The sequence below is a fragment of the Lepidochelys kempii genome, chromosome 2 (genome assembly GCF_965140285.1).
Source record: "Lepidochelys kempii isolate rLepKem1 chromosome 2, rLepKem1.hap1, whole genome shotgun sequence".
NCBI lineage: Eukaryota > Metazoa > Chordata > Testudines > Cheloniidae > Lepidochelys > Lepidochelys kempii.
Genome location: NC_136381.1, coordinates 74,564,782 through 74,585,352, shown reverse-complemented (window position 1 = coordinate 74,585,352; position 20,571 = coordinate 74,564,782). Strand labels below are relative to the sequence as shown.

The 20,571-nt window shown below is 43.6% G+C and overlaps 1 protein-coding gene across 5 annotated transcripts in view; it reads left to right on the top strand.

Moving 5' to 3' along the window:
• Positions 1 to 748: 748 nt before the first annotated feature.
• The window catches only part of SPIDR (scaffold protein involved in DNA repair), a 335,489-nt gene continuing 315,666 nt past the window's right edge, over positions 749 to 20,571 (top strand). For 2 of the 5 annotated variants that reach the window (XM_073331243.2, XM_073331242.2), the window contains exons 1-7: positions 753 to 853; positions 3,022 to 3,099; positions 7,975 to 8,130; positions 9,440 to 9,518; positions 11,034 to 11,093; positions 11,901 to 12,086; positions 20,334 to 20,500. In XM_073331243.2, coding sequence (XP_073187344.1) covers positions 839 to 853; positions 3,022 to 3,099; positions 7,975 to 8,130; positions 9,440 to 9,518; positions 11,034 to 11,093; positions 11,901 to 12,086; positions 20,334 to 20,500 — 741 coding nt within the window. In that variant the 5' untranslated portion in view covers positions 753 to 838. Of the gene's footprint in view, positions 854 to 3,021; positions 3,100 to 7,974; positions 8,131 to 9,439; positions 9,519 to 11,033; positions 11,094 to 11,900; positions 12,087 to 20,333; positions 20,501 to 20,571 lie in introns of all 5 variants that reach the window. The other 3 variants (XM_073331245.2, XM_073331244.2, XM_073331247.2) reach the window with 3 other exon arrangements.

The window sequence follows — 20,571 nt, the reverse complement described above, 5'->3', positions numbered from 1 at the left end:
TCTCCCTACATCTCTGAAAAACATATTTTTATCATGATCTCTGCTTATGTGCTACATGCATTTCGCCACATTATAGATCAGCAAGTTATGAGCTTTTAAATGATCCCTCCCAAGAGATGCCGTGTACAAAAGTTACAATAGCGCGTGGGGCGTGAACACAGGCACATGCCATACAGTCACAGAATCACTTCCTTTTACAAAAACCTGGTTTGGAAAACGGGTCTCCCATAAAACTCAGCCCAGCCAAGCGATCCTGTGACTGCTCCCGGGCTCACCGCCCCAGCCGCTCTGCCGGCCGCACGGGGGCTGGCCGTGGGCGAGGCATGAGCTACAAACCCCAGATGCCCAACTGATTATTTAACCCTGTAAGGAAAAAAGCGAGTGGCCCAGGTTCGGGGCCGCCCCCGCGCAGCTCCCCCTCGAGCCCGCGGAGCGGGGGCGGTGGCTGGCGCCCCCCGGGCTTCCCTTGAGGGAGGAGCGAGCTCCTTCGGCTCCCAGCCTCTTCCCACTGCAGGCAACGGAGGCTTCCGCCATCGGCCCGCCTGGGCAAGGCGAGCGGACCCCGCGCCCGACGCCGCACGGGCCACCTCAGTAAAGGCGGGGAAGGCACGACCGCTCTCCGGTCCCTCGGTTACGTCACGCGCATCCCGGCACGCCTATCCAATCAGAAGCCGTTGTGTCGTGGCGCCAAGCTGGAAAGGAGGGGGCGTGGCAGAAAGGGCTCAGGCCCCGCCTCCAGTCCGGGGATTGGAGTTCGGGCTCCCCGCGCCTCCTTCCGAGGTTTCCCTGTCACGTGGGAAGGGAGCGGCTGTTGCGGCGTAAGGGCCCGGGGGAAGATATGCCCAGTAGGAAGGTATTACCGGCCGGTGTGCGAGCGCGAGCTGTGCGGGGCTTGCGTGCTGGGGCCCTGCGGGAAGGGGACGAGGGAGGACTGGAGTTAGTCCCGCAGTGGTCTGGTGCCAGGGCTATGTTAGCTTCCGTTTGTACAGCGCCTAGCACAGTGGGCCTCGTTCGGTACCGTTATTGGTTTGTTTTACAGCGGGCCCCTAGGTACACGTGGGAGCCTCCGAGCAGAGGGCCTTAGAGGCTAGTGAAATACAAATGTTAAAGATACGTGGGAGCTAAATTGCAGGGGCAACTCAGTGTGGCCCCCCTGCAGAGGAAGAGAAGATAAAGCATTGTTTGCTATTTTAACTTCTTACACACAGGGCATGGGCTCCTGTCAGTTTTCCCATTTGTAACCTGGGGATAAAGATTCTGATGTCCTTTGTAAAGCGCTTTGAGATCTACAGAAGAAAAGCAATAGGCAAGAGCTGTTTATTATTACTATGTCGAGCTTCAGAGGAGTAGCCATGTTAGTCTGGATCTGTAAAACGGCAAAGAGTCCTGTGGCACCTTATGGACTAACAGACCTATTGGAGCATGAGCTTTCATGGGTGAATATGACGATGCATCCAATGAAGTGGGTATTCAGCCATGAAAGCTCATGCTTCAATACGTCTGTTAGTCTATAAGGTGCCACAGGACTCTTTGCCTATTATTACTACGTTAGCTGCTGTGGGGACTGCAGCATATTTGTCTTTAGAGAGGGATGGTGGACAAAAGTGAAGAATCCTGGCTGCTGTGGGCATCTCTTAGGCATTTGCGTGCCCATGTTTAGTGTTTAATCTCTGATAACTTGTAGAGTGGTCTTACAAGAGAGGTTGGAGCCATGGCCCCCTGAATTCTGAGCATGGCATTATCAGAAACAGACACCTTGTGCGAACATGCACATGTTTAACTTTAATTTCATCTCCAAATAGTGTCTATGTGTAGGCCTAAAGTTAAGCACATGCGGAAGTGTTTGCAGAATTGGCAAGCCATTTAAAAAAAACTGACCAGCTATCCCAATATGCTACTAATGTTGTTGACATAGCCAAAGTGTAACAGCATTTAGCCTGAAAATGATGGTTCTACTATATCGTGGGTTCTCAAATTTCATTGCACTGTGACCCTCTTCTGATAACAAAAATTACTACACGACCCCAGGAGGCGGGACCAAAGCCTGAGTCCACCTGATTCCCAGTGTCCCGGGTGGGGGAGCCAAAGCTCAAGCCCCACTGCTCTGGGCAGGGAAGGGGTCAAAGCCCACGTGGACTTGTAAGGTAAACTCCCTTCTCTTCATGTACAAATATATTTTTATGCCTGTATCTGTAATTTTCACTCCATGCATCTGAAGAAGTGTTGTTTTTTTTATGCTTATGCCCAAATAAATCCCTTAGTCTTTAAGGTGCCACCGGACTCCTCGTTTTTGTGGATACAGACTAATACGGCTACCCCTCTGATATCATGTTAATACTTTTCCCCCATTATAATAGGTAAGACTTGTAACATTTCCCTAGCCCTTTGTGTGGAAGCTAACTGTTCCCATGTTTGGGTCTGGAAAACTGCAGTGCTCACTAACCACCCGACTGGATTTTCTTTTCTTTTTTTTTCCTGTAGATTCCAATAAAAGGTTAATTCTTACAGGACAGAATATCATAAATCAAGAAGCTAAAGCCTTGCAAAAGAACTCTCCAGTTATAGGTGTCTCTCCTGAAATTTTAATATATTTCTTCACATTTCCAGGCTCTCTCTTTGGTTGTGGCCAAGAGAGCTAATGCAATTCTTGGATGTATTAATAGGGTAATATTGAGTAGGCCTAAAAAGAGTATATTTTTTCTGTATTGGCACTGGTGTGATTTCTACTTGGATGTTGTTTCCAGTTCTGGTGTCAATGAAGTAGGAGGTTGGTAATGTACCCTTACATTTTAAAGTGAATTTAGTAATGCTGTATTACACCATCATGGGTTCAGCTCTGGTGTCTACAGTATCAGGCTCAACAGAGTGAAAGTCACCTCTGCTCAGGGCTGGCCTTACCATGAGGCGAACTGAGGCAGCTGCCTCAGGTGCCAGGCTTGGGCGGGGGGGCGGGGGCCACTAGAACCCAAAGTGTAGAAAATTGTGTCTGCTGCTGGTGCATATGTATTCTCTCTGCTCTAGATGCACAGAGATGGTGGAGTGCTCTGCTGGAAGAAGGAGGGCACAAGAGACATAACAGGCAGGCAAGCAGAAGAAAAGGTGAGAGGGAGTAACAGAAAGCAGCAGGAGCTGCAGAGAGAGAAAAGAGGAGGAGTCTCTTATGTACCTTTCTAACACCCCCAGGAGCCTGGAATGATTAACGCCAGCTTCTCAGGGAGCTTCCTGTTTCCTGCTGCTTCCCTGAACCCACTTGAGGAGAACAGGCAGTCAACTGAAGTAGTAGGAGCCAGTTAGGCCCTTAAGACGCTGATATCTTCCCTCACTCAGGCCCTGCTACCAGCCTGCTTATTTGTCCTTTTCAAATGAGTGTTGAGAGCCACTATAGCTGTCACAGAACAGCATTCATCATTCATGAGTGAAAGAAGAAAATGCCCCTCGGGAGCAGCATTCAGAAAAAGAAAGATAGAAAAGCTTCCTTTGCTTTCTAAGCAGGAAGGAGCTCTCCTGAGATACATAGACACAAATGTTCACGGTGAGTCTTCCGGCCCCAGTGAGGATGTGAGTGGTGACGAGATGCCTGATCTTTCAGTTAGTCAGAGTGCAGGTGACCTGGTAGTTACTGCAGCATCCATATCTCCATCTCAAATGGATGTAACCATACGCATTCCTGAAGAAAAGTGTAGATCAGAGAAGAATGTGGTGGAGGCACAAGAAACAGCTGTTGCTGAGTTTAGTTCCTTAAGTCTAGATGATCCAGGACTGTGGACCCACTTGCTTGTACTGCATGGGCCACAGCAAAAACTTCATGTTCCCCAAAGACAATGAGAATAGAAGTTTCCATCCAACACATTACTGGCATGAAATCCCCAATGGTGACAAAGTGGAGAGGCCATGGCTTATGTACTCAAAAACCCAGAATGTTGCATACTGTTTTTCTTGCAAACTCTTCCAGCCTAATATTCCAGCCACATTGGGTTTGACAGGAACAAAGGACTGGAAAAATTTGGCTAGAAATCTGGCATGCCGTGAGAAGGCAGCAAATCACCAGAGAGCATTCCACAGGTGGAAAGAGCTTGAGGTGAGACAAAGGTTAAAGGCCACCATAGATGATCAGCTTCAAGAGCAGATTGCATCAGAGTCTCTTTACTGGAAAAATGTTCTGAAAAGGCTCGTTGCCATTGTGAGAATGCTTGCTACCCAAAACCTAGCACTGAGTGGTGCTTCAGATCAGCTGTATGTGCCAAACAATGGAAACTTCCTTAAAATTGTGGAGCTGATGGCTGAGTTTGATGCTGTACTCGAGTAGCATCTAAGAAGAGTCACCACCCAAGAAATAAGAAAAGGAGTACTTGTGGCACCTTAGAGACTAACCAATTTATTTGAGCATAAGCTTTCGTGAGCTACAGCTCACTTCATCGGATGCATACTGTGGAAACTGCAGAAGACATTATATACACAGAGACCATGAAACAATACCTCCTCCCACCCCACTCTCCTGCTGGTAATAGCTTATCTAAAGTGATCACTCTCCTTACAATGTGTATGATAATCAAGTTGGGCCATTTCCAGCACAAATCCAGGTTTTCACACCCTCCGCCCCCCCCCCCCCAACTCACTCTCCTGCTGGTAATAGCTTATCCAAAGTGACCACTCTCCTTACAATGTGTATGAAAATCAAGGTGGGCCATTTCCAGCACAAATCCAGGTTCTCTCACCCCCCATCCCCATACACACACAGACTCACTCTCCTGCTGGTAATAGTTCATCCAAAGTGACCACTCTCCCTACAATGTGCAAGAAAGTACACACCCAAGAAATGTACACACATCACTACCTTGGAAAAAACAATTCAAAATGAGATCATACAGTTACTGGCAACAAAAGTCAAACAGAAGATTGTGGCAGATCTGAAGTCAGCAAGATATTACTCTGTTATTCTGGACTGCACACCTAACATCAGCCATACGGAACAAATGACTTTAATGGTGCGTTTTGTAACAACACCAGAACCTAGTGAAAATGTCCCTGCAATGGTGACAGAGCATTTTCTAGAATTTATTGACATTGATGATATTACAGGAGCTGGTATAACAAATGTGCTTCTTAAAAAGCTGGAAGATACGGGAATTGCAATAGCTGACATGAGAGGTCAGGGCTACGATAATGGTGCCAACATGAGAGGAAAGAACAGAGGAGTGCAGACACGGATCTGAGAGTTAAACCCTCAAGCTTTTTTTGTCCCAGGCACTTCTCATTCATTGAACTTAGTGGTCAGTGACGCAGCATCAGCTTCTAGTAAGGCTGCAGAATTTTTTAATGTAATTCAAAGCATCTGTGTATTTTTCTCTGCATCAACTCATTGATGGCAAATTTTGAAGCAACATCTGGGAACATCCTTTCTGACAGAGAAACTACTGAGTGCTACACGATGGGAAAGCCGAGTGGAGGCGATAAAGCACCTGCCCTTACCTGCCGAGTGGAGGCAAAAGGCACCTGCCCTTACCCAGTTCTTAGGGCTCAGGGTGTAATCTTCTGCGGGTTTGCAGGTCCTTTTTACCAGTGAAAGAATCTTACACAGCAATATCCATAACCTCTATTTATTAACAGTTACCAAAACAGAATACGCTCACTATGCATACAGTGCTCACCACTCCCAATAAGGCAGGCAAACTTTTCTTGGTGGCCAGTCAAGATTAGATCGTCTAGGGCACCAGCTTCTGCACAGTATGATTGCCAGGGTGTTGAGGTCTGGCGATTCTGATCTTGGGCTGTGTCCTGGAGTTAGGTTTCAAAGAACTTCCTTTTGGACCCATTTATGTAGTTAAATCTTGTGTCCTTCTTAGCTATACCTTAACCAATCATTTTAAACTAAAATACTACAAGGCTGTATTTTTCACCAGTCCTAGCCCATTACAACACTGTTCTTTAACTCATCATTCCTCAGCACCTTAGTTGAATTAAATCTTGCAAAATTAGTTATGCAACAGACAGAAACAATGAAAGAATCACAGAGACCATACAGATAAAAAAATAGAGAAGTAGGGATCATAAAGGCAAAACAATAGGAGTATAGATTTCATAATCACAACTGTTGATAAGTGGTTTCTTGCCCGACAGAATACAATCAAACAAAGTTTTCTTTAAACATCTTAAGATCTGTTTCCTTATCTGGTGATGGTGGGTACTATCAGGATGGGAGCGCCTTCTTAACAGACTGATAATACATTGTTTTGGTGCAATTTAGATGGAATGTGAGGATGTGACTCTCTGCTTCTTAGCTTATGGCTGCTGCTGCTGCTTACTGCAGAAAAGGGCCTCAGACCTTACAAAGTAGTTGTGGATTGTATCTAGATTTTATAAAGTATTTGGTCCTTAATACAGACATTGCTGCTATGAATTTGGGAAGGACTTTTATTTGAATAGGACTATTCCCATTTAAGGATGGGGGAAGGGAGAGAGAAGATTTTGGCACTTAACATTTCAAATAATTTAATCAAATTTTGTTTATAAAACAGTGATCTGGATATCCTATGTACAATCTAAAACTGTAATTGTTCCAAACTCATAGTTTCATAGGGTTTAAGGTCAGCAAGGACTGTTAGATCATCTAGTCTGAGCTCCTGTATATCTCAAGCCATTACATTTTCCCCAGATATCTCGATATTAAGACTAAATACTTTAGTTACGCCAGGTCTACACTGTAAACTTACATCCGTATAACTACGTTGCTCAGGGGTGTAAAAAATCCACATCACTGAGCAATGCAGTTATACCCCGGCGCAGATAGCGCTGTGTCAACAGGAGGGCTTCTTCCATCAACATAGTTCCTGAAGTTCTCATGGGAGTGGATTAACTGCTGACAATTCTCTATACAACTTCAGAGTACTGGCCCACACCTTCTGGTGTCCTCTCTCCAGCTGTGGACAATCTCTGGTGCTTCAGAGGAGGGTGGGGAGGAGAGGGAGACAAACAAAGCAACCTAGTTACGTCTGGACAGTTGTGCATTGGGTGAAAAAAAAATCCTTTCTGCCTCCTGCAGGTGACCAGATAAAGCATGAGATTTGATTATAGTTAAGGCTCTGTGTTTGTCATAGAGGTCACGGAAGTCATGGTTTCCGTGACTTCTGCAACAGCCCTGTGTGGCTGGCCCAGGAGCCCTCTGAGCAGCTCAGGCAGCCCCTGGGCCAGGTGCGCCACCTGCTGCTGGGGCAGTCTCGGAGGCCCCCTTGCCCCTCAGCAGCAGGAGTTTGGGCGTGGGGGGAGGTAAGGGCTTGGGGTGTGGGGCAGTGCTTACCTTGAGTGGGGGGCTCCGCTCCCTCAGCTCCCCTAGCTCCAATGGGAGCTGCAGAACCAGGGGTTGGGGAAGAGCGGAGGCAGCACGTGGAGTAGGGAGCTGCTGTTGCCGCTTACCAGGAGCAGGGTAGGGAGCCAGCTCCAGCAACCCCCTGGCCCAGCACCCTCAGCTCCCTTCTGGGCCGTGACTTGCCTCCCAAGAACCCGTGCCCGCCTCCCCAGTACCTGAAGCCCCGCCCCCCTTCCCAGCGCCCACAGCGCCCTTCCGCTTTGTCTAGCTTCAAATTCCATCCATTGGATCTTGATATACCTTTGTCTGGTAGACTGTAAAGCCCATTATTAAATATTTGTTCCCTATGTAATTACTTACAAACTGATAGAGTTACCCCTTAACGTTTTCTTTGTTACACTAAAGAGATTGAGCTCCTTGAGTCTATCACACTTAAGGCATATTTTCTAATCCTTTAATCATTCTCCTGGCTCTTTTCTGAACCCCCTCCAATTTATTGAAAAGCAGAAATTACAATTCTTTGTTAAGTATTCAAACCAAGTATACAGTTCTTTGATAAGTATTCTTGATATTTGATAATCAAGATCCAGATTAACTAGACTTTATTGTACTTAAAATAAAATTAAATATGAACGCTCAATAGTTTAATGGGTTTACAATTTTCTTTGTAGAGGAAACGAGCTTGGGATGCTGAATGTATGTCTTTTCCGGATGAGACACCTCTAGCGTTGAGAAAAGCAAATGTTGGGACAGCAGTGGCTACTTCTTCCATTTCCAGCGCATGGCTTAAGTGTGGCGATGGATTTCAGAGCACTTCCATGCTTGAGGTAAAATCCTGGTTAACCTGTGGTGTAGGCTAGAGATGCAAACTGATGATCATAAGGCTTCCCCCCCAAATTCGCTTTTTATGCACAATCCAAAAATAACAAAACTACTGTTTATAGCAAACATACAACAAACTCCTCTCCCAAAATTTCCATCAGTTGAAATTTCATGTGTTCCATCTCTTCTCCCCATGTTTGCTTATATTGTCAGTTGTCCTCCTCCTCTTGGAACACCACTCAAAAGTTGTGTCAACAGCATATTGTTGAGTTGACAAGGTAAGCAGAACTGGAAAACAAGACTGCACAGAATTGGTTTTCATTCCAAAGTGTAATTCTCTCTGCACATGATGGTATCTTACACTTATCCTGGTCAGTACCTTTCATCTGGAAAGAGCTCAAACATTTCCAAACTATATTTATAGTATCAAAAAATAATTTCTTCCGTTCCTGGGATGCAATACAGTAGCTCTTTAAAAGTTCACAGCAACACTCAACAACAGTTCACGGCGTATTTCAGTTGATAGTTCAGTTTTATGTCTCATTCAAAATGGCATTTGCAGTACCTTTACCTCTATTACCTCACTGGGATGTAGAGTGACCAGATGTCCTGGTTTTATAGGGGCAGTCCGATTTTTGGGTCTTTTTTCTTAAATAGGCTCCTATTACCCCCTCCCCACCCCCATCCCAATTTTTCACACTTGCTGTCTGGTCACTCTACTGGGATGTTTGTTCAATTCTGGCTGAGATTGAAGGAATGCTATCTACTGAATCTCCAACTCTGCATCTTCTTGCATTTGGTTTTTTCCCTGTAGTCTCTTATCCAAGTACTGGCCAGGCCCATTCGTGCTTGGTTTGTGAGATTTTTATAAGAGCAGAGTCAATACAACTGCATGTTTCTTTCCCTGCCCCTTTGAATATGTTAAGGATCATATTTTCCAACTTTCAGCCTGCCCTCCCACGTTGGAATTAGAGTGAAATTGTTGCTTATCTCTACCCCCCACCCCTGGTAAAATGTAATGTCAGTGCTTTGGGCAAGGAGAGTGGATATTTTCCTGACCCAGAGCAGAGATTATGCAGTTCTGAAGTTGTTGTTCCTTGGGAAGAGTGTGAGGGAATTACTCAGAATCAGTAGGACTGCTTAATATATAATGCTTTTAATAGAATATAAAGCTCACTGACTTGAAAGTGAACTGCCATGTTAATGTGAATAAATAATAGTCACTGTAACATACAACTATTCTATTACCTTGTTCCTTTAATCATTTGGTGTGCGTATATAAAATATATATATCTATATTTTTTTGTCATGTAGACATCAGAATCTTCTGAAAAGAAGTCTAGAGCTGATAAGCATCTTGGGCCACTGCTTACCTCTGCTGAAGGCACACTAGGTACTATCACTATTTCACATTAACACTGTAGAAGCATCTATCAGTTTGCATTGTCCATAGAAGTTTTCTGAGTTCTTATCTGTGACATCAGCTGCTTCCACCTACTGGCATAGTCTATGCATACAGAGGGTGATCTCTCGAAGAAATAGAACTGATCCTATCCCACTTGCACCTGCATTCCTGGTCTCCCTCTCCCCTGATCTCCAGATAAAGATCCTGAAGGGAGGCGGGAACCTCGGCCACTGCTTTTGTATGTGCGAAAGGAGCTCTACTAATGCTTCATATATTGTATACTTCATATCCTGCCAGGGATAGTATTTTTAAAGTTTTTTCACGGTTTAAAAAAAAACAACGCTTAAAGTGTTTAGAAGGAAGGAGAGGCAGTTGTGTACTCCACTTGGAGACAGATAAATAAGGAGACTAAAGGTGGAGCTGGGGGGAAAAGAAAATGGACCCTATCAGCTGGATTGACAGCAGCAGCATTGCTGCTTTCATATCCTTTTCCCTTTGTGTGAGGACACCCAGGATAGCAGCATGGAGCAACTACTATCGTGATAGGAATTACAAAAATAGATGCAGCCATAACAGTAAATTTTTAAGGGATGATTTGACTTTACAGTTCAAAAAGAGCCTAGATATGATGTAAAATAAGTTCTAATTTGTGTGTGTGTGTGTGTGTGTATACACACACACACACACACACACTATATATATATATATATATATATATATATATATATATATATATATATATATATATAAAAAAATATGGCAATACACCTTATTCCAAAAAAGCCCTAGACTTAATTTAGGAATGCAATCAGCCATTGATGAAATGCAGCTACCTCTGGTAGAACATGTCAGCGTTACTATGCACTCTTAGAAGAGTTACATATTGGTTTACAATTAAAAAGTGAAGAATAATGCTTTATCTAGGTGAAACTTCAGGAGAATTTAAATTATAATTCCATGAGAAGGAGTTTGATCAGTTAGCCAGTGATAGCACTCCATTCATGTACAAAATGCGCTGGGATAGTGGTTCCCTAACCTCCTAGCCTCCATTGCCAATCAAAGTCCCCTCTTCCTTATAGATGCAAGGTAGGGAAGCTACTGCTGCAGACTCTTTCCACTTTTCTTCACAGGAGTTTGAAACCCCCACAGATTTTGCAGGCTCTCTTCAGGTGTGTCACTTCTACCCCCTTGCCTCCAGTCTTGCCTTTGTCTCTCTATCTGCTCCAGAGGCTCTGCTGCCTCCGTTGGATTCCCTGAGTTAAAAATAAGTAAGATAATGGGCATCTCTTCTACATGCTACCCCCTTGCCTCCAGTCTTGCCTTTGTCTCTCTATCTGCTCCAGAGGCTCTGCTGCCTCCGTTGGATTCCCTGAGTTAAAAATAAGTAAGATAATGGGCATCTCTTCTACATTCTATCTTGGAGTTCAAAATTATGCTTTTCCAGATTTTTGAAAGGAATCTGTGTTGCGGGTGGGAGAAGGTGATTTTGTTTTTTTCCTCCAGTACAGATACCCAACAATTGGATTTTTCAGAATGAGAAATCAGACTTCAAAGTGGAAGGAAGTAAGAGATCTCATTTGCCTTGTGCCTGCCTGTAAACTGAAATTCATTGTGCTACTAAGCTGTAATCCTCTTCCTTTATATGCATTAATAATAATGGGTAAAAGGTATTTTGGAATACCCATCAGTTGTCTTTACTTTATCTCTGAAAACATGTTGGTTTCACCAGTTGTCTCTGAATGAACTGTTGTTCTTAGTTACTCCTGAGCAGTTTAATTGCCTTTTCTAATTTTGCTATGACAGTGAAAGGCTCTACAATTCTGCATCTTAACTTTTGTTGTTATGATTAATGATGACACATTATTAGTTTTTGTGTAAATTACCACACATATACTAAAAAAAAAAAAAATCCAAAAACTGATTTTACTTTGAGACTTCAAATACTGTATTTGAAGTGTCTCTGCAGAGATGGAGCCTGGGGGTGACAATGTGATCCAGAGGAATGAGCAGGGAACTGTGTCAAGATTTCTAGTCCTGGCTCTGCTACTGACTTGCTCTGTGGCCTTGGCCAAGTCATGTGACCCCTCTGCCCCACATTCTCTTTCTGGAAATGGAGATGCTAATACTGGCCTCACAGAGTTGTAATGAAGATAGATAATGCTTTATATTTTAAAAGTGTAAGTGGTAATGCTGTAATATTTTAGTATTAAGTGTGGATACTCAAATAGTTGCACCTGATATTGTGGGGACAGGATTTATGATTTATTTCAGCTCAAAAAGAATGCAAGTTTAATTTTAAATTCACTAGTTTAGAAACTCCTATTGATTTCATATTGTTATATACTAACACTGTCTCATACTCTCTGATAGGAGTTTCTACTGTTGAGAACCCAGAGGAGTTTGCGGACATAGTATGGAGCTCTAGTGGTAGCGACTTGTCAGATGATGAGAATAAAATATTGATTTCAAGGTTGTATAACCAAAAGAGTCATCATTCCAAAGCACAGAAATCTTACAGCAAGAATAACTTATTGTCAGAGGACAGGAGTAGTGAAGGTGAGTTCAAATGTTTGCAAGTGCTTTTTGGAAAGAAATCCTGTGTTTGCTGGATTTTAAATATTTTATGGGAAAATCATTTGAAGTTATTGCAAAATGTTACAGCTCTGATCCTGCTCTAATTAAAGTTGGTGGAAAAACTCCCCCTAACTTCTGTGGGAGCCAGAATGGGCCCTAAACAGCTTTAGCAAAAGTGAACTATATACTAAAGTATGAAGGGTGGAATGGTGAGGGATAATAGTTGTCCAATACAAATAAAAATGATTTATAATATATTGAAATAGGATGACCTACTCTTTATAGGATGGTACACTAACTCCTTTGTCCATGCTGTTTGTGGAGTTGTGAACCCCCAGGCCTTCAGTCCCCACACAACCAGTCCCCACACAACCATTACCCTCCTGCAGATACAGCTGGTGGTAAATGGCACTTCCTGTGCCTATCTGGTAAATCAAGCCTAGATTTCCATATAGAGTATTCCTGCAATTCTCTACATCTGATATTTTTATCAATTTTTATTGCTCACCTGGTGTACACCGTTCATATATAGTACACCATGGTTCTTTGAGTTTCTGGTCCAATGAAAGGTTTTCTCCCTGACTTAATAAGTTTTCTGTTGGGTTAATTGTTCTCTGCCCCCAGTGTCTAAAGAGAGACAAAACTGTAATTAAAGAAGAAAAAAAGCTATGCTTTGTGCACAAATTTGTAACTCTTCACCTAAATATTAACAACCAGAGCAGAATTAATCTGAATGAACCCATGTGCCACTCTTGCATATTCTTCTCTGATCTACATTAACTGTCTATGGGTGGAGAACCAAAGGTAAAGAAATAAACATCTAATCATTTCCTTTGGTAATATACTGCTTTAAAATATCAGGTAATTACAGTAAATATATATAGTGAAAAATGAAATGTGTGGTACAAATCTAACCTTGCCAATGGTGGAACAAAATTAATACTTTTAATGAACATGGGGTTTCTCTTCCTTGAATATAAACCACCAGGGTGTAGTGGATTGCGAGGGTGGAGAGTGTTTTTTAATTTGATTTTTAGCATGTGTGTGTGAGAGAGAGAAATAATTTTGAACTGTACATTTTTTCTAATTCGAAAAAGCTTCTGAACCTTTGACTTTTCTCTAAATAATTAATAAACAGCAACCAGATTTCTAAATAGTTGACATTTTATTTCTTGCTTATATCACTTTTTCCTCCTCAAAATAATACTCTGTGCTTGGGGCAACTATCCCCTACAGCAGTGTTTCTCAAACTGGGGGCCCCAACCCAAAAGTGGGTCACAAGACTTGTGTGTGTGTGTGTTGTGGGGGGAGGTCACAATAGCTGCTGCTGGCTGGATGCCCAGCTCTGAAGGCAGCACCCTTGCCAACTGCAGCACAGAAGTAAGGGTGGCATGGTATTGCGGGGAGCTTGTCACTTTTTGGGGATTGTCATCACAGCTTGAAATATTTTAAAAGGGCGTTTCAGCAAAAAAAATCAAAACATGAGAACCCCTTCCCTACTGAATAGTAGTTGCCAACCTGGTGGCTTCTAAGACATACAAAATCACTTTCTTTTGTAATATTCTATATGCCCAGGCACTGAACAGTTAGCAAATTCAGTCAAGGATCGATGTGACTAGAACAAACTGATTTCTTCTTCTTCTTTGAGTAGTGTCCCCCATGGGTGCTTTGCTTCAGGTGAGCAAGCACCTCTCGAGCCCTGATTAGAGATTTTCCTTTAGCAATGTCTGTTTGGCCCACACACGTGCTATATACAACCTCGTGCTGCACTCCAAGGGTATGTAGGGTTGCACATGTGAACTGCCCTCAGTTCCTTCTCTACCCCTCAACCTGAGATGGAGCGCTAATGTGTCTGTCTCATGTGTGCCTCAGTGTGTTTTGTGGTTTTTGTTTATTGGTAGTATAGAATTAGTTGTAAGAGGTTTCAGTTTTTCCTCTTTCCCCAGTTTTTCCTCCCCATTTTTCCTGGGGACTTTATTTGGCCTGGCTGGACTTACCAGCTTTCAAATGCTGCCTCTCCTGGCAGGAGACTATCCCAATCAGCAACAGCCACTCTAGTGTATCCATTGCCTGGGAGAGTCCTACATCTCCCAAATGGGTAACTTTTTGTGTGGCTCTTAAAATCTGGAGCTCCAAAGAATCAGGAGACTAAACTGAAGCTGCTGCTGGGATCACTCCCCTCAACTCACTTTCAAGTCAGGTCAGGAGACTCTCTCCCTCCCTCCCTGTACATCTGTCTCCAAACAGATCCAGTGCCTCTTCCAGTGCCTGAGAAGATCTCACAGGACTAAGATAAGGCTCCAAAGAGGAGGAGCTTGGTCTCCCACCAGAAGGAGCCAGTTACCAAGAAGTCCTGATCTCCTGTGAAGTCTACAGTGTCTGAGGCCTTGACCTCTTGACATGGTGCCGTGGAAGCGAACGACCCTCCCTCCAGTACCGGCGGAGCAGGAAGATCATGGAGCACTTTGGGGAAAGATGGTGCTGGCAGAGCCCTGGTACTACTGCCCATCTATTTCAGACTTACCAATGGTGCCCTCCCACTTGACTCTATCGGTACCAACAAAATCGAAGCACACACCTTCTGCCCCGGCACCTACATGCTACAAACCAATGGTATCTCCCAAGTCAACTGCTTTGTCAGTACCAACCCACTTGGTGCCACAGGAATTCCATCAGTGTTAGACAAGCCACTGCTTATGGGTACCAAATGACTCTTGTACCATGACCTCAGTCTCTGGATTACCACTGCTTCCTGGTACCACAGAATTGTCCAACCTTTTCTCCTGGGAGTCACCCCATTGGAGGACATTGGAGAACTCCTTCATCCTCCTCAGTCTGTCTCCTCCTTATCAGTGTAGGGTTCCCTTACACATCATTAGAGGAACCCATACTTTAACAAAGACTCTTGCCCATGTCAGGGGTGTAGAGATCAGTCCTGAGTACTACCCCCTCTCTCGCATGGGCCTCCCCTATGGCCTTACTGGTATCCTTTGGCAGCGTATCAGCAGCAATTTGCCTGACCTCCAACTCCACTGCATCTGGAAACTGTCTGCTCCACCAAAGCCCCAACACAAGAAGACCTTTTCAGGAACAGGAAGCTAGGGTGGACAAAGAGGCTACCCCTTAAATCTGTATATCATCTTTGTCTCTGGATGAGAGAGTCATGCCTCCACCACCATGAATAGCTGACAGTTTTCATCAATTCCAGGTCCTTGTGAAGAGGATGGTGGACACACTCCAGGTTACCTCCTCAAGAGGTAAACAGTCACATCACAACCTCCAGGACATTTTGCAGCTGGTGACACCCATCCAAGTTGCATTACCCATTAATGAAATGTGCCTGGATCTGTGCATTGAAGCTATAAAGCCCATTGTGTATATAGCCCATCAGATTCAAATCTCAGCTATTTTGTCTTCCTGGAGTTCAGAATGTCACTGCTGATATTCTCAGCAGGTGCTTCTTCCAGGACTATGAATGTGAGTTTGACTCCCAAATCCTTCCTGGGGTATTCTAGAGGTCGGGAATTCCACAGGTGGACCTATACACCACATCCAACAACGGGAAGTGCCCTTTATCCCGCTCAGGAGGCGGCGTAGGTCGCCTCTCTTTGGGAGATGCTTGTCTCCTTCCTTTGACAAAGGGCCTGTTCTATGCATTCCCTCCAACACCACTAATTCTAAGAGTGATAAACAAGATCCGACAGGACAAAGCTAGGTTTATCCTTCTAGTACTGACCTTGCTGAGGCAAACTTTATATCCTTACCTGCTTCACCTGTGTCTCCAACTGGTGCTCAGACTTCTGACAGCCTCTCATCTCTCCCAGGGCCTGGGCCATGTGCTTCACCTGAAACTAGGGGGGGTCCTTATTCAAGCATGGGTCCTAGATGGTTCTTGGGATTAGAATCTACCTGTTCGACAGGAGTACAAGTATTACTAAACAGTAGAAGGAAGTCAACTCGAATTATTTACCTTCAGAAATGGAAGAGATTCAACCACTGATGTTAGTCACTGGCTTCTGCCTGAATCTTTTCTGCTCTCAGCTATCTTGGATTAATTACTGGACTTAAACCTGATTTTTTTTAAAATCAATTAGCTCTATTAAAGTTAACCTCACTGCGATATCAGTTTTTTTTCATTCCCCACTAGTGGAGTTTTCTGTTTTTGCACATCCCATGCCCTTAAGATTTATTAAGGGTCTGGGGAATCTAGCTCCAGGTTAAGGATCTTACTCTGACTTGGGATCTCAACCTGGTATTTAGATAGCTTTATGGGACTTCCATTTGAACCTATGGTGACCTGCTCCTTGCTTCACTTATCTATGAAGATGGCCTTTCTAGTAACTATCATGTCAGCCCACAAGGTTGAAGAAGTTGGATGTCAGACCTCACCCCATTTACAATATTTTTCAAGGACAAGGTCTTCCTACAGTTGCACCCAAAGTTCTTACCTAAGGTGCTGTTGGATTTCTATCTTAATCAGTCTATTCACCTACTGGTATTTTTTCCTAAACCACATAAATCTCAGAGGGAGACTTCCGTTTATATGTTAGATGTACATTTGGCATTGGCCTTTTATCTGGATAGGACCAATCAATTTCGGAAATCACCTAGACTCTGTGTCCATTGCAGAATAATCAAAGGGACCACAGTCTCTTGAAATGGATTGCTGGGTATATTACTGCTTGTGTGATGCAGATGGTGCTTTGCATCCCCAAAGGATTATAGCTCTCTCTATCAGATCACAAGCAACTTTCACAGCGTTACTCAAAAACATTCCAGTTTCTGAGATATGCAGAGCTGCTCCTTGGGCTTCAGTGCATACCTTTTCTAAACAAAGTGCCTTGGTCTATGCTGTTAGATCTGATGCGGCACTTGGTTCTACTGTACTGTCTTCAGTCTTGGCCTTGATACTGCTTGGGAGTCACCAAAGGGACGCTACTCGAAGAAGAAGAAGAAGAAAAGGCTACGCTCGGCTTGTGCAGTAATTGTGGTTCGTTGAGATGTGTGTCTCTACGAGTGCTCCATCACCTGCCCTCCTTCCCCTCTTTTTTGGACTGTTCTTGTTGAACACGCAGATAGAGAAGGAACTGTGCGAAGTTCACCTGTGCAGCGCTATATGTGCTTGGAGCATGGCAGGAGGTTGTAAGAGCACATGCGGGGGATAAACTGACTCTGCTAGTGGAAAAATCCCCAATCAAAGGCTTCAGAGAAGCATGCCCACCTCAGGTGGAGCGCCCATGGTGGGGGGGACACATCTCAAAGAACCACAGTGGCTGAACAAGGTGAGTGACCTCGTCTTTTATTTCCTGCATGGTTTGGGGAGGGCGGGGGAATTATCTTGTGTGCTGAAAACCACTAGAAGAATTGCCCTCTCTCAGTTCACTTACCAGTTCTGTGAACTACCTTTACTCTGACTGGGGTCAGGTACCATTAGTATGCAATTTTGTAGTAATTTTCTTTGGTTCTCAATGTTCCTTTCTAACTACCATGTCTCCAGACATCAGCATGAACAGAGTGTGTTATACCAATAAAATAAAAACCAGCAGGATCTTATTAAAGGGGAAAAGGCAAAATACCACATTTATTGTGGATACAGAAAGAATCATAGTAAGCAGTTAGTTATAGCTATAACATTCCATTCAATCTCATATTTATTCACACATTCCTTCATACAAACACACACACACGCAGGTTCTGCAAGGTTGTTATCATAGTTACCAGCCTTAGAGTTGCTCATGCCAAGCCATTGGCCAGGTGGCCTGGACATGAGGAGGGAGCAGGGCCTTGTCAGATGCTCATCTGATACTCCTGGAAGTTGGTTTGCAGAATCGGACCCCAAAGTTCTCACTTTCTAGAGTCCATTGTTATAGGAATTTCTTCCTATGTCAGTCTATGGGAATTGCTTCATCATGCTGTTGCTGAATCAATCAGCAGATAGCACATTCCTGACTGCTCCGTGCTGCTAGATGTTATCTTGTTCTTTGGTTCTCCCATTCTTGAGGCTGTTGGGTGGATTCCAGTCTGCCCTCCGGGGGTCCTGTGGTTATTTCCACTTGACTCCTTCTTCAGCCAATGGACACTGGATTCTTAGGCTGGCACCTCCCTGATCATTCAGTTATTATACACACCAAGCATCCATCCACATACATCCTCTATCTCTATTTTAATCACAATTGTTAATACAACAAAAGGGCGGGGAGTCTCTGGGTGCTGTTTCTGTTGTTAGAGAGTATTGCTTTGAGTCTCTCTCTGTGTGAATTGCTTTGAGAACAGACTCTGTCTTAGAATGTACTAACGCAATTAGCACCTTGCAGGTTTCACACATAGAGGGAGAGAAACAGTACCAAAAACCAAGAGACCTCTTAATTAGTAATACCCTGGAATTTAAACTATGGGGAATCAAACTCATTTGTGATTTTAATACAGAACTTCTTTAATATGATCCAACAAGTGCTGCTACCTCAGCCTGCTTCCTCACACATACAAGAAAGTATATTCATATCGTTTTCAGCTTTGACCAATTCCACAACTCCTTATTTGTTCTAACCATGCTTCCTTTAGACCTCCCCCCTAGATTTAAAACCTCACATGGACTTACTTCACAAACAACGGTGTGTCTGCTCTCTCTCCATTCAAGCAAGTGTAGTCAGAATGGAGCTAAAAGTGTGTTTATATGCTTTGCAAGCAAGACAAGATCCTTCCCCTCAGGAGTTTACAATCTCAGGCCTGATCTACACCTAAAACATAGGTTGATTAAGCTATGTCACTCATGGGTGTGAAATATTCAAACCCTGAGCGTCGTAGTTAAGCCCAGCTAATCCCCGGTGTAGACCACTCGGGGAACTGAAGAATTCTTCAATTGATCTAGCTACTGCCTCTCAGAGGGGTGGTTTAACTGCAGCGACAGAAAAACTCCTTCCACTGCTGTAGCAAGTGTCTATACTATAGTGGCGTAACTGCAGCTATGGTGCTCTAGCACTTGTAATGTAGACAAGCTATTAGATCCTGATCCTGCAATTTACTGCACGGGGAAGGGAAGACTGCTGCAACAATACAGAGCCCCTCTGACTTGAAAAGATCTTGAAATGGGATCAACATGAGTAGACCCTTATGTCTGATGCAGTCCCATTAAAGTAAATTAGATTCCATGTATCTTTAAAGATTATCTTTTTTGCAGGATAGGGGCCTAAATATCCAATGTACAACTAAAGGATAGGGACTGAGTTTCTTTGAGACAGAGCTGGGTTCCATAAGTGGAGAGAAGAGGCCTATTTTCAGGGGAAATTGGAAGAAAGAAGGGGTGAGTTGGAGGCGTGATTGGGCCTGGTGTTAACCTGTCTCTTCTGTCTACGCTACCTGAACTGGGAAGCATGTTCCCAGCTGCAGACAGATAGGTGTTAGCCCAGTAGCTCAGAGCTTAAAAATAGCATTGTAGCTGGGGATAGCATGGGTGATGGCTTTGGCTAGCCCCCTGAGTACAAACTGACCCGAATCCCCTGGGCACATGCCCAGGTGGCTAGCCTGAGTTGCCACCTGTGCTACCGCACACTATACTTCCATTTTTAGTGTGCTAACTCAAGGAGAGCTAGCGTGTCTTTCTACCTGTGCTAGAAGCGCACTGCCTGCTGCAGTGTAGATGTACCCATCATCTTGTTGCTTCAGTCTGTACCTTTTTTTCTTTTGGAATAACCTTCATGTAGCTTTGGTTTATTAACTCTATTTTTGTTTCAGATCTCTGAAGAAGACTTAATTTTTCTCTCTTATCTTTTACTTCTCTTACCCTCTGTTGTTTGATTTACTCAGCCAAACGTGAGCTAGGGCTTTTGGAAAATGTAACTAGATAAATCCTAATAATTAAAAACCCCTACCTTTTTCAGGGACAATAAGAGTTGTTAACCAATCAGATTGCATATGGAAATAGTCAGTTTGTCATCTTGAGATTTGCCTCCACAAAAGTTAGCATTTACCTGCTATTAATTTTATAACTGTACTATTTAGCTCTGCAAAGTATATTAGAATTGAGCTTTTTAAGGAAGATGCTATCAAAGTTGTTTTGTGTGTTATGGAAAGAGTAAGAAAAATATCGGTTGAATGTATATAAAATAACATCACTTACATTTTTGAATGAGAGATAATTTAACAGCATGTTTACTGTCATTGTTGAATTCATAGTTATAAATAACACACAGACTTATTAAGAAAAATGTCTTTAATTTTAAAAAATATAAGGTGAACCACAATTCATTGACTGGGAGAAGGACAGTGATCCTGGGGATGGTGGTGATGAATGCAATGGATCAGGAAAAGATGACAGTGCATTGGACATATCAGACTCTGATTCCTGTGCAAGCTGTAATTCTCTGCCTGTTGAAGAGAAGGAAGGTGAACTTCCTAAGGTGAGAAAATGTTTCTGCTTAAAAAAACCAAAACATAACCGTACAGCATATTAAGGTTTGGAAGAACTGAT